The sequence below is a fragment of the Nannobrachium achirus genome (assembly GCF_963921795.1).
Source record: "Nannobrachium achirus genome assembly, chromosome: 18".
Classification (NCBI taxonomy): Eukaryota; Metazoa; Chordata; class Actinopteri; order Myctophiformes; family Myctophidae; genus Nannobrachium; species Nannobrachium achirus.
Genome location: NC_137825.1, coordinates 32,346,495 through 32,361,494, shown reverse-complemented (window position 1 = coordinate 32,361,494; position 15,000 = coordinate 32,346,495). Strand labels below are relative to the sequence as shown.

At 43.2% G+C, this 15,000-nt stretch overlaps 1 protein-coding gene across 1 annotated transcript in view; it reads left to right on the top strand.

The window, feature by feature from the left end:
- The window catches only part of LOC308303245 (protein sidekick-2-like), a gene marked incomplete at its 3' end in the record, with an annotated part of 219,311 nt that overhangs the window by 88,513 nt on the left and 115,798 nt on the right, over positions 1 to 15,000 (top strand). The window contains exons 12-14 of the mRNA XM_080747572.1: positions 188 to 364; positions 3,525 to 3,661; positions 14,214 to 14,361. Of these exons, the coding sequence (XP_080603698.1) occupies positions 188 to 364; positions 3,525 to 3,661; positions 14,214 to 14,361 (462 nt within the window). The remainder of the gene's footprint in view (positions 1 to 187; positions 365 to 3,524; positions 3,662 to 14,213; positions 14,362 to 15,000) is intronic.

The following is a 15,000-nucleotide window of genomic DNA, read 5'->3' as shown; positions in this document are numbered from 1 at the left end:
GCCTAATAGAGCCTACTGTATGTCAATTTGGGGATCCTTGATTAAAAGTCTTTGAGAACTGCCGTGTGTGTGTGTGTGTGTGTGTGTGTGTGTGTGTGTGTGTGTGTGTGTGTGTGTGTGTGTGTGTGTGTGTGTGTGTGTGTGTGTGTGTGTGTGTGTGTGTGTGTGTGTGTTCCCACCCACGCAGGCACGTGTGGGAGAAGGAGGGCTCAGTCATCAACGCCCAGTCCATCCCCCGCATGCGTCTGGACGCAGACGGCACCCTGCACATCTCCCAGACCTGGTCCGGAGACATAGGAACCTACACCTGCCGCGTCACCTCAGTGGGGGGGAACGACTCCCGCAGCGCACACTTGCGCGTCAGGTATATATGACCCCCTGGTGCTACCACTGCTGTTACTTTATGCCCATAGATAGACTCTACAGACCGCAAATTACGCTTATTTTGCAGTGATTTCAAATCCGCATTTTTTTTTACATCCGGTCCTGACATGCTATTGGTTGGGACAGAGCGGGAGGTGGATAATAAATGCAATTGGGTTGTCAATCAAAATCATTACAAGCCAGACAAGTCCCTCCTACATCATACCCTACTTTATGACAATGTTTAAAATGTAATGTAATATAATCAAGTGTATATTTCGTCAAAAACCCATCCACTTAGAGAGTTATCGTTTCTGACACTAGCAATGGGGAAACGGCGAAACTAGCGGCCGTTCATATGAACTGTCACTTCCTATAACTTCCTATATACAAGCCAGATGCTAGCCTCTTGGCTGTCACATGCTCACTGCATTGTTCTCTCTCTCGATCTTTTTATCTCCCTCTTGTGCACACATTTTTATATCCTCACTGTCGGGCAGAACCGTCTTATTTCCATTTTTTTAAATCGATATGTGCACACACACACACACACACACACACACACACGCGTGTGTGTGCGCTGTGTGACCGACACGCACTTCATTCTCCCCCCTTCCGTAAACCCATCACCTCTCAGACACCTGCCTCTCCCGTTCGCTTCCAGCTGGGTTTTTCATCGACACCTCTCTCTCTCTCTCTCTCTCTCTCTCTCTCTCTCTCTCTCTCTCTCTCTCTCTCTCTCTCTCTCTCTCTCTCTCGCGCATGAAAAGGTGCATGCATGGCTTCTCACCTCTCCCTCACAGCGCTGCCTACAAGACCACCCCCCCTTTCACTCTGCTCTCACAACAGATCAAAGAAAATAGCAAGAATAGACGATATACAAGCTCACAATGCACTTGAATCGACAGTGGTGTATGTTCTTGGTCAATGTGGAAAGGAAACGCACTCAGTTTTGGTTAAGTGGTTAAGTGGAGTCTCTAGGTCGTCCTCAGACGAGCCCTACATTGTCGCTTCCAGTCATCCCGGTTCTCCATACATCTGGCCAGCTCGTTGGTGCCTTGCGCTCCTGCGTCTTTCTTGAGTACATCCACCAGTTTGCTGGCTGGCAGCTCCTGTGTATTTGGTAGTGTCCTGCAAGTCTCATTCTCCTGGCTGCTATTTTATCACTCACCGTTTATATTCCAACATACAGATTCTTGTTGATGGAGCGGATAATGTTAAAGTCAACGGCTTCTATTTCAGCACGCTAACTTTCCATTAGAAAAGACTGTATTTTCAACTAGCTTTTATTACCGGTCGATGATGATGTCACTGGCTCTCTGACTGACTGTCTGTATGTCTGTCGGTCTGTGTTTGTGTTTGTGTGTCTGTCTGTCTGCCTGTCTGGCAGCCCGCCCTATTAGCCATGGGTTTACTGTCTATCTGGTCATCTCTGTACAGTTCATCTATCGATCTGTCTGTCTACCTGCTTATCTGAATTTATGGCCCATGCAATGAATTAACACACACGCACGCACGCACACACGCACGTACACATGCACGCACGCACACGTCTTTATTACTAGACTTGAGAGGACATCAACATCTTAGGATGGCGCTTTTATGAATGTCATTCTTACAACTCTGGGCCATCCTTACCCAATACTCAACTGCGACTCGCTGTGTGAGCTTATAGAGCGCCCATTTCATTTTCGGCGAATGGCACCTACGCACACAACTAAGTATAAATCAATATAAAACAGCGTAAATTAAGTATATATCAGCTCTAAATGTATATAATCCTAACCGTAGCCTCAACCCGAATCTTTTCCCAACTGTAAAATGTTTTTAAACCTTAAAACAACTATTTAAACGGTTTCTTGAGTTCTACTATACTTACAGTACATGTACAGATCCTTCTCGAAAAATTTGAATATTGTGTGAAAAAGCACTGCAGATGCCCTAGCAGTAGCACCCCAAATCATAACTGACTTTGGAAACTTCCCACTGGACTTGAAGCAAATCTGACTTTAGAAGGTTGACATTTCTCTATTATAAATCCTTGTTTTGAGAGGTCTCGTGTAATATTGTAATATTTGGAAATATGGACTTTTGATATTCATGAGCTGTATGCCATAAAAATTCAAAATTTTAAAAAAAGGGTTGGAATAATTCACTGAATGTCCATTGTATCTAGAATATATGAAAGTTTCAAGAAATTGATCTTTTACACACTATTCTAATTTTTCGTGAAGGATCTGTATATTATAAATGTATACTACTATACATTTACTGGCCCTCAAGTATAGCAATACATGTAAACACACCCGCACACACACGCACACACACACACACGCGCGCGCACACGCACACAGCAGCAGCAGCCGCAGCAGCTGTCAATCCGTTTCCCCGTCGGTTGATACCTGTCTCTTTTTCCTGTACTTCCTGTCCGTCCGTCTTGACAAGACGAGCGTCTTCCTGTCGGGTCTCTCAGCTGTCATCCCCCCTCCCCCTTTTCCGCTCCAATCTCCCTCTTTTCAGGGAAACGGTTCCACTTTGCTTCACAGTGAGGTGCTCGACTCACAGCAATGAAATGCTGAGTAATGTATTCTGCAGCCCTACCTACTGTGGATGCTTTGGCTTTGGGGAGGCGCAAGGTTCCATTTGTTAAAAAAAGAAAAAATGTCTTAAAAAGGTATAGCCCTGTATACTAAAAAATAAATCATGACATCTCATCTCATCTCATGTCATCTACTAATTGAATCCGAGGCTCATGGGACTCAAGTCGCATTGACAGCGTCTCACGGCACATGGTTGGTTCTACAGACTTTCGCACACGGATAGCTCAGATCTTTGCCTACGTTCTTAGCTGCCTACGTTCTTAGCTACTTCCCCTGCCGCGATTCATTCTGACCAGAAGTAAGGGACAAACATGAATCTCCCCACCGGATATCAGAATGAATGACCAAGAGGGGTGGGGGGTTTATACAAGAAGCAGATGGATGGAGTTTGGCTGTTTATCTGACTCTGACTCCCTCTCTCCGTTGCAGGCAGCTGCCGCACGCCCCAGAGAACCCCATGTTTTTCGGACTCTGACTCTCTCTCTCTCCATTGCAGGCAGCTGCCGCACGCCCCAGAGAACCTCATGTTTATCTTACTCTCTCTCTCTCTCTCCATTGCAGGCAGCTGCCGCACGCCCCAGAGAACCCCATGGCGGTGCTGAGCGTGTCGGAGAAGAGAGCCATCAACCTGACCTGGGCCAAGCCCTTCGACGGCAACAGCCCCCTGATCCGCTACATCCTGGAGGTCTCTGAGAACAGTAAGTCACACCCCGCCTTATATTAGAATAATAGGCTTTTGGTCAGGCTCTGAGCCACTACTGTGACACTTACAGGTCTGTAACTCTGAGAAGGTACAAATGGAACTAAATGGACCAGTGTCTTGCCCAAGGACACTTCGACTGGACAGGAGGAGCCGGGATTCGAACCGCCGACCCTCGGCTCATTGGACGACCTGCTGTACCTCCTGAGCCACAGCCGCCACCATGACGTTTTAAGACCAACACGTCAGCCATGGGCGCACAGATGGGCACACAATGCATTTCGTCACTGTCGGGCAGAAACCTTGTTTCTCCAAGTTTCAAAATAGTATGTTCTTTCGTAAATTAAAGCCCTACTTCATACAAGAGTGTCACACAAAACTAGTGAAAATAGCTGATTTACAAGCACACAACGCCTCATGGCGCGAGGCGTTGCGTGCTTGTAGCTCGGCTATGTTCACTATTTTAAATGATTTTTAAAATGATAATACAAAACGAACGGTTTTGGACATACAAGGTTTCCACCCAACAACGACGATTTGTTAAATACTGTACATGTAAGATCAGCCTCTTGGAGTGTGTACACAGTGACAAGCAGGCCTGTCTACTTTGGGGCCCCTGGACGATTTCCTTAGTCATACTGTAGACCTTGGGGTCAAAGAGGCTGAGAACCTCTGCTTTAATATTTTATCCTCTGGAAATGTGTTGTACCTAACGTAGCTTCTTTCGTTGTCTTTGCCCAAGTAAACTAAACTGCTGAAATTGTTACCATTGAGCTAATAGAGCCTGCCTGCTTGCTCAGGGATGAATTGAATCTTGACCATCAGGTCAGAATTTGTGTCAGATCCTGTCTATAGGTGAGACATGACCTCTGACACAATCTAAATGTCTCAATAGAAGAGTACTGGGGAGACAATATACAACCACCCCAATTGTTGTATTGTACTTTTAACATACTCTACCATACAAATTGGACAAAATTACATTTATTCCTTAGAAAAAGTGACATATTGCCGGTACACAGTATATCTACATGTGACCTGACGGTTGCTTATCTCCCGATTAGGGATTCTTACTGGTATGTCTAGGATGATCTTTAGCGGAACACGTCCCAGCAACATTTCGCTGCTTATAAGTCAGTGAAAGACAAATCCACCTTGATTCTTGAAGAACCACCATTTCTTTGGGCGGCCAGCTGCTCGCTGTAATCCTTGTGTGCTGTGCTGTGCCCTGCGCTGCTAAGCTGTGTGTGCAGATACTCAGATACTATGTATGCGTCTGTCTGGGTCTGCGCTGCGTATGCAGACTCGATGCATTATTTATACTGAGTCGAGTTTGGATTTGAGGGGAAAAGCTGTGAGACTGAGAGGCTCAAGCCAGGCTGCCACGATCAATACCGCGGCAATGAGGGAAAACTAGAATTCAAGAGCTAGTTGTTTACTACAGAACTTTTTTTTCCTTTTTCATCTCTATGTTCTTTTGAGGTTTTTTGTTTCGGCTGTTGTTGGATTTTTTATTCCCTCGAGGAGCTCATAAAAATACATGTGAAAGGCTGAAAGTATATTTGAAGGACTGGAGAGAAAGAAAATTGGCAGCATGACCTTTGCGATTGTTTGAACAAACCACCGGCGTGTTGAATGTCAAGTCCAGCTGCTTTTGTCTTAATCTTCCCAGATGGCATGAAATGCCTCAACTTGAAAAGAAGAGTGATTTTAACCGGGCGGCTTCTGCAGCAAGTAAACATTTGTACACATTAAGGATAATTGAAAAGATCAGTCAACAAACCAAAACAACACAAATTGACACAGCACTGATGACAGTGCTGTCAAACAAGTCTGTGAAGTGATCTGTGAAATGAAAATCTATGAAAAAGTTGAATCTGCAACACATTAGTTTTATACAATATGTAGTAGTGGGGGGTCCCTGCTTCATCTCTCTCTCAGCTAAGGGGTCCTTGAGCTGAAAAAAACGTTGAAGTCCCCTACACTCTACCCAGTCAGCTACCGTCATCCACATCCACATAATAGGTTTTGGAGTAATGTTTCTTTCTACTGTGTGATGTGTTGCAGATACCCCCTGGGCAGGGGTCATTGCCATTTTGGATTGTGTTGTGGTGGAAATCTTCTGTCAAAATATTCTTTTTTGCGACAGACATACAAAATGAGCGAACAATAATATTATCAGAAACACATAAAGAGATAAACTGGACTCCTTATTTCATAAAGGGCGAGCTGGAAAAGTGGCATTTGACATGTGTCAGGCATGTGTCTGTTGCCAAAGTGGCATATGCTGTTGCCAAAGTGGCATATGCTGTTGCCAAAGTGGCATATGCTGTTGCCGAAGTGGCGCGTGCTGTTGCCAAAGTGGCATATGCTGTTGCCAAAGTGGCATATGCTGTTGCCGAAGTGGCGCGTGCTGTTGCCAAAGTGGCATATGCTGTTGCCAAAGTGGCAGGTGCCGTATGCCATTACCAAAGTGGCATGTGCCGTTTACAAAGTGGCATGTGCCTTTGCCAAAGTGGCATGTGCCGTTGTCAAAGTGGCATGTGCTGTATGCCATTGCCAAAGTGGCATGTGCTGTTGCCAAAGTGGCATGTGCCATTGCCAAAGTGGCATATGCTGTTGCCAAAGTGGCATATGCTGTTGCCAAAGTGGCATATGCTGTTGCCGAAGTGGCGCATGCTGTTGCCGAAGTGGCATATGCTGTTGCCAAAGTGGTATATGCTGTTGCCAAAGTGGCATATGCCGTTCCCGGAGTCCCAGAGTGGTGCATGCCATTGCCGGAGTGGCATGCGTGCCGAAGTGGCATATGCCATCACTGAAGTGGCGTGTACCTTGTCCGTGGCACATTTTTGCTTTTGTTTTTATATAACTTTATAGTGTTCTTAGTTTGATCATAAATCCCAATTGAGTACCTGAGACGAATACAGTCCATATTTAATTATTTTTAATATAGATATTTTTTGATTTACCAGACTGTAAACCACAAACTAGTCATTTTTAATCTGTTAAATTGTTAATGCACTCCCCTTCATTTTGTTCAATTGTCTGTTTTAATTGCGACCGTCAGGTCGCACTTACTATCAAAACCTCCACCGGCTGTCTGTCCGTCTGTCTGTCCGTCACACTTTTGCACTGCTCATATCTCCTCAACCGTTGCCCCGATCCATGCCAAATTTTGCACTCATACTCCTTGCCTGCCAATTCACAACCTCCACATCAATTCACACATGACCCTCTTCTAGCGCCACCATGAGGCCGATTCTTGCAAAACACATCTTTGGACACAGCTCCTACAATTTTGCCCTAAAATCACGCAAATTGGTACACACTATGTCTACACTCATGTCATCAACATGGATCTCTCCCATATAGCGCCACCTTCAGGACGATTTTTTATAACACATTTTTGGACACTGCTCCTACAGATTTTGCCCTAAAATCACGCAAATCGGTACACAGTATGTCTACACTCATCTCATCAATATGGATCTGTCCCATATAGCGCCACCAACAGGCCAATTTCTTAAAACACATTTTTGGACACTACTCCTACACATTTTGCCCTAAAATCACGCTGCGACCTGACGGACACTTATCTCCCTATTAGGGAGTCTTACTGGTGTTATCTGCTCCCTTTGTCTACTGAATAGTACTGAACGTATTATGTCTTATAATTCCTAATCTAATTCAACAAAATGAGGGGGAGTGCATTTAACAGATTAAAAACGTAATTTGTGGTTTACAGTCTGGTAAATCAAAAAAGTATCTATATTCAAAATGTTAAAATATGGACTTAGAGAGTTTTTCGTCTCAGGTACTCAATTACTGAATGTCAAGTCTCCAGGTTTTCTTCAGAATATGCATGACACTGATTTACTATGACACATTAGGAGGCCACTAGGAGAGTTCAGACTCATTTTCAAGGATCTCCATAACTCTGAGTGTACAAATGGAACCAAATGATTTGGTTCCATTTGTAGACATTTGTTTTTACCCCTGATTACAGGTTTGTATCATGTTAAAGGTCTGACTGTCTGAATGAGGCATTAGGCTATCCACGAGTTTCCTACGCCCCATAGTGCATTGCGCAAACGTCTGCATCGATCTTCCGCCGCCGATTTACAAGCTCACAACGGGTTGCATCTGCGACGCGACGTGAGCTTGTATGTCTGCTGTTAAACCCGGAAGTTTGGTCCTGATAGTCTCCAGTAAACTCCCGCGGAAACTTGTGGATAGAAGCCTACAACCCCTGTAGAAAAGTCCGTCACCAACCCCCTCCCTGATCTATTCCCTGGACTTGGCTCCACCCCTCACCTGCTCCCACTCAAAACTCCACACCTGCTCCCACTCAAAACTCCACACCTGCACCCACTCACCCAATCAGTGACTGGTGTATATGTCACGGTTTTAAAGAGAACCAGGGCATTCGAGACGCGGAGCACTCGTGGTGCGGCACGGGGCGGAGCAAGCGGTCGCCAATACAACGTACTCCAGGCGGTGCGCCGCTCTATTGTCCACGACACTGCGAGCGGCTACCGAAGCCCCCCTGTATCCACGAAGCCCAAACGAGTTACGAGGCCCCCCTGGGTCCACGAAGCCCCAAGCGGCGCGAAGGCCAGCGGACCTTGGTCCTGCTCTTCGCCCCCGAGCGCCGCAGGCGCGAGTGGCCGCGAGTTACGAAGCCGTGGTGAATGCAATCGTTATATTTATGCCCAGGCCGTAAGGCCTGGGCAAGCGCACGTTAAACGCCCTGTCCAAGTGACTACAATAGAGCTAATGGCTAGGCTAGGCTAGGCTAGGCTAGGCTAGGCTAGGCTAGGCTAGGCTAGTAAATAAAGAGTAAACACTTCCGGTCTGCGGCGAGTTCAAAGCGTGACGTAACTCTCTTATCCAGTGGCTGACGTCGCCATCTGGTGGTGATTAGTGTGTGGTGAACTACAAAACGAGCGCTCTTACCGAGGTCTCCCTGAGTTACCCATTTACCCTGTAACATATATAAATACAGCTTCAGTGCCTAGCCATTAAGTCCTTGTTTGGCGGAGGCAGCACAACACCTACCTACAAGACCCTGTCCTGGAGGCACATTCCTAGTTATGCGTCACTGAAGTGAGTGTTGATTCTGCCTATGTTGCATTTTATTGGTAATTTGTGATTGATTAATTTAAAAACTAAACTAAAACTAATCAAACATGTTAACTTATTTGCATTCGCAAGAACATTTATTCGCGTGCATGTGCGCGTGCACTTGATGTGCTTGTTGCGTGCACTTGACAGCACTAAATTAGCGTTCCACCAGAGAGAAGTTACCAAAGCACCACTGGTGTAATAGTCTAATAATTGTAATAGTTTAAAAAGTGTAGTGTTACAAGGGTAATGGTGCAGTTTAGTATGAGAAACGGCACATCATGTCTCCGTCCATTCGTGTGCGTTTTTTTACTAAGGGTTTGCCATTCTGAAATCACTGTGATGTCAGGGGAACCACACTAACAGAATCCCCTTTATGCCTATATATGGAGTTCCCTGATGTCATCATATTAAGCCCATATCTAACAGGACTTCATATATGGAGGCCACATCGGGCACATACCACACTAACAGAATCCATATATGACCAAGACAGATGGCCAAGACAGCCCATATACAGTATGTGGCTGGTTCTACAGACAGGGATCTCCATACATGGGCATAAAAGGGATGTATGTATGATGTCAGATGTCATAGACGTCATAGGACTTTCACATAACGAATAACTGAGTAAGCATGCATGTTTGGGGTTTATAGTACGATTAGTGTTAATTTTGCGGCTTTATCAACCACTTAAATCCCAGCATCGGTTTCATGAGAAAAGCTTCCACTGAAAATAGCAGATCGACAAGCTCACAACGTGACGCAATGCGTCGCGTTGTGAGCTTGTCGATCTACTATTTTCAGCTGAAGCTTTCCCCATAAAAAAACAGATAATTTGAGGTTACTTTTGTAACCCCGGGTTTTATAGCAATCAATACTAGTATTGCGCCCTGAGGGACCCTGGTTACCTATGGGGTTCAAGTGGTTAAGCGACCACCTCTCCCTAAACTTTAGGGCCTAAAGGGCGATGTCGCGACAATTCTTGGCCATCTCTCGCCAGTGATTTATATCGGACCAGTTACCCATATATGGAGACCCCTGGTACCCATATATGGAGATGCATGTACTGTATATGGTGATATGCTGTGAGAGCCCAAATATGCTTACTCAGTTATTCGTTATGTGAAAGTCCTATGATGTCTATGACATCTGACATATACCCTCTTATGCCCATACATGGAGATCGCTGTCTGTAGAACCAGCCACACAGATATGGGCTGTCTTGGCCATCTGTCTTGAAAAGTTCATATCATAGGCATGCTTCTTTCACATTCATTTTACTACACAGAGTAAGATAATATGGGTTTATTTTTTTACATTAATTGTGGGCTCGCCTGAAAGGTGAGACCAGTATGTTATCTTCATTATTTATCTATCAAGTTCTCCCCGACAGTACAAAGGCAGGGCCCTTAGCCAATGAGGTACCCAAAGGGTAGATCTTTGTGCCCATACATGGTGTTACATGTGAGCCTTCCTGGAGATGCCACTGGTGATGTCAGCAGAGTTTGGTATATAAGCAAAGTGCTCTGAGTGAAGCCAATGAAGTCATTGACCAAAGTCATCATCTCATAATTAATAAACTGCTCTTTGAAGGCAACACCAGCCCAGGTGATGTGATTCAGCTAAACATGAATGGCTACAGTTTTGATTTAATGGTGGTATTAGTAGTAAGATGAAAACATTGTTTCATTTGTATATTCTAAAGTGTGTGTGAACATAATTTGTAAGAATATGACCAGAAAAGAGACTGTAATTCTAAAGTCATAGTGATTTGATTTTGCATATGAGTGATTAAGTGAAAGTGTGAATACTGAAGATAAGGTGAACACTGAAGATTATTGTGAATATTTAGTATGTTATTTCGAAGGTTAAGTGAAATTGATTATGCATTGATTGCTAATGTTTTTTGGGACAAACTAATACTTAAACCTAAAAGGAATACAATAAAATACAATAAAATAACTTACCTTAGTTAATTACCTTAGATTAGAATTAAAGCCAGAAAAAATACATTAAAATAGTGAATAAATAGTAGAGTTAAAAAAATTCCTGTGGGACCACAGGGTTTAGGAGGCAGTATTGGTGATCTATTTAAAGGAGGACTTCACCACTTTTCAACCTATCTTCATATAATAGGTCCTCACTGTTCATGATAAAATAGCACAATTGTTTTCTACTCAGTCTGGGTCTCATAGGAGAGCTGTGGGCGGGTCAAATCAGTGACATCGTTTGACTTTTTAAAACTTATATGATTTATCGCGAGAACAATGTCTTCCACTTTAACATTGCACCTATTCAGGAATAGAAAGCCTGCAGTTTTGACTTTTGATTAGCTTGGATTCCCCATTGATGATGTCACTGTTGGATGGATTTGACCCATAGGAGAGCCTACAGCTCTTCTATCAGACCTCCACACCTCCAACGTGTGTTTTAATTATCAGAAAAACGAATCTCTGATCAATAAAGCTATATGCTACGAATCGTCCACACCCTGAAAATTTTCCTAAATGAACTTATGGGATCCTAATCTTTACCCCTCATTTAGAATGCCAGGATCTATTAATATTCCACTACAGTATGTCACACCTAATATGCCCCATCCCTGTTATCAACCCCCAATTGCAATATTAGACTAATTATGCCTTATCAGGGCTCATTTTGAATAGGCCTATAGCCTACCTTTTAATGTCTGATTATGTTTATTATCATTAGAATTTCTAAGTTATTATGAATTGCAATGTAAATATTTTAATATAGTTTTGATATATTTTTTTGATGTAGGCAGGGATAGAAAACATTTAATTGTGTTCAGTGCAAATCTTTTGAAAAGTTATGTTTTTAACTTCTACTACAAGCTCACAGTGTAGTTATGTGTGTTGTACTATTTTACTTCCTGATCCTGATCTTTTCCTGGTATGTTTCCCAATCAGAGGCTGACTATGTGCATGCATAAACATGTGAGATGGGAGGGGACTAAGCTCTTTGAAGAGGACGTGATTGGCCTGTCCCTGGCTGGGCCTGGATGACATCACAAATGGAACTGTGTGTCAAACCTGCTGTCATAGGGGCGGGCCAATGAAGGCCATTTTTGGGTCTAAATTGCAATTAGATGCTTTATAGTAATGCTGAGTGACAAATACCACTAAGATTTTCATAGAAAATCTCCAAAAACATATTAAATACTCAAAAAAACATGATTTGGCCGGAGTGGGTCTTTAAAACAAGTTAAGTAAGAATTCTGACTAGCAAATGTTGCTGAATAGAAAACAATAGTTACTTTTATTTTCAACATATTGACATAAAAAGTGTTTTTTTTAGATGTCAGTATATTTCGATCAAAATGTTGTCGATTTAAAGGGGATACTTGGATTCAGAAATCAGGAAAAGGGGGTGCTGAAGCCCAAAACGTTTGAGAACCACTGATTTAGTCGACTAAAATGTATTTTGGTGGGCCTTAATGGGCATTGTAATGGCTGATTTTGCACTTGCTGAAAATAGCGATCTAGAAGCTCATAACGTGCCACACTGTGACGCATTGTGAGCTTCTAGATCTGCTATTTTCAACTGTGCTTTACAGTACACTAAAGCACAGTTGGATGTAATTTATTGTTTTGTTTTGCCACTCAAAGAAATGCATTATTGCCACCATTTTTCAAAAAAAGTTGGGGTCCCATTGACTTAACAGGGAAAAAAACTAAAAAACTAAAAAACTGCTTTATGTAGAATGTGAGGGGTCAAACTATTTTTTTTTTGTTCATGATTCTGAATCCATTCATTGCAAGCATTTGTTTTGCACGAAAAACATCCCTTGGGCTAAACGGCTCTCACAAAACTGTGGAAAGTGATGACTGATCACTAAACCATAGTTTTGTGGGGGCCGTTTTAGCACAAGGAATTTTTTCGTGTAATAAAAATGCTTGCATTGGATTCAGAATCATGAAAAAAAAGAAGTTTGACTCCTCACATGCTACTTTTTTCCCCCCTATAGTTAAGTCAATGGGACCCCAAATTTTCTTTTTTTTATGGTGGCCATATTGCATTTTTTGAGCTAACATGTTTTTTGGAAATGGCATATGCCATTTTGGAAACGGCACATGCCAAAAGCCACTTTTCGGAACGGCATATGCCATTTTGGAAACAGCATATGCCATTTTGTCATCGTCACATGCCAAATGCCACTTTTTGATGCCACTTTTCAGAACGGCATATACCGTTTTGGAAACGGCTTATGCCATTTCGGAACGGCACATGCCAGGCACAAGCAAAATGCCACTTTTCGGAATGGCATATGCCAATTTGGGAACGGCATAAGCCATTTTGGAACGGCACATGTCTGACACATGTTAAATGCCAGTTTTCCAGCTCGGCCTCTCTCCCTTATTTGCCATAGTGTTAAAACAATAGAGATGGTTTTCTTTCCATTTGGCTGGTTTGATTAGATGTCTATCATTTTCTATTATATTCCGGGGACTTTAAGCTGAGAAAAAACGTAGAAAGCTTATTGGGAAAAGCCTTTTTTTTTTGCCTGGGAAGCCACAATAAGATGTTCCGTCTCTCCTCTAATTGAGCTTGAAATGTCATTGAACAGCGCAGGCGGCTCGTATTCTGCATTAGTGTCAGCTCGCTGTGTCAAGAATATACAGGCTATTCCGAAGAGAACCTGGAGACGTGGCCTTATGATCAAAATAAGAACATTATAATGGAGTGTACAACAGAAAATATATCATTTGCCACAGCCAAGGACAAGTCTTTGCCACGGACACATTTGTCCGTGTACGGACATAATTTGATGGCCCCCTGACCCTGGGGCCATCCTGTTGGCCAACGACATACAGTACAGCAGTGTTGTTTTTGACCACACATTTTTATTTAGTTTTAGTCATAGTCTTTTGAATAACATGTATTTTAGTTTTAGTCATAATTTAGTCACCTGAAAAGTTTTTGTTTTAGTCTAGTTTTAGTCGACTAAATATTATAAGATTTTAGTCGACTAAATCTACAGTTGATTTAGTCAACTGAAATATATTTTGGCAGGCCTTGATGATATGGTAGCGGCTGATTTTACACTTGGTTGCATGCTGAAAATAGCCGATCTACAAGCTCACAACGCGTCGCGCTGCGACGCGTTGTGAGCTTGTAGATCTGCTATTTTCAGCATGCAACACCTGAGAGCAACCAACCATAAAATGACTCTCTTCTCCACTAGTCCCTCCCTAACGTTTTAGTCCAGTTTTTATTTTGTTGACGAAATTGTCAATATATTTAGTCTTAGTTTTAGTCATCACAGCTTAGTTTTTATTTAGTTTTTATTTCGTTTTTGTCAGTGAATAAAACGCAGTCGACTAACATTTTTCGTCATAGTTTTAGTCGACGAAATCAACACTGCAGTACAGTGATGTTTTATTTCTGACCGTGTGTTGCAGACGCCCCCTGGGCCATCCTGCTGGCCAACATAGAGCCAGACTCCACCGCGGTGACGGTCAGCGGTTTGATCCCCGCCCGCTCCTACCAGTTCCGCCTGTGTGCCGTCAACGACGTGGGGAAGGGACAGTTCAGCAAGGAGACCGACCGGTGAGACGCACGCACGCACGCACGCACGCACGCACGCACGCACACACACACACACACACACACACACACACACACACACACACACACACACACACACACACACACACACACACACACACACACACACACACACACTGGATTCTGAGACTTTACTTAATGTACCAAACTTTTACTCGTAATCGCCAATTTTTACATTGCGATAAATTGCAGTAAAAGGCGAGGTGAAGTCCACATAACCAGTTTTGTTCACTTCATTTCCGTTCGCGTTTCGCACCAGAAATAGACCGGATATAGAAAGATGGCGGATTTGAAATCGCTGAAAAATAGAAACCAATGCCGCGAGTCCGCGACGCTGTCCATGATTTTTTACGCTCTATGTTCCTAATAGGCTAACGCTGTCATCCTATCACATCAGTCCTTATTAACATGACACCAGGCTTATCCACTCCACTTAGACACTTAAACAAAGCCATTTAAAACAGAGTCAGTTTTCTTTCCACATGGATGATTTGGTCAGATTTTTTTATCATTGTCTATTATATTCCAGGAGGCTTTAAGCTATTAAAACTGAGAAAGCTTATTGGGTTAAAAGCCTTTTTCTTTTTGCCTCGGAAACCACAATAAGACGTTCCGTCTCTC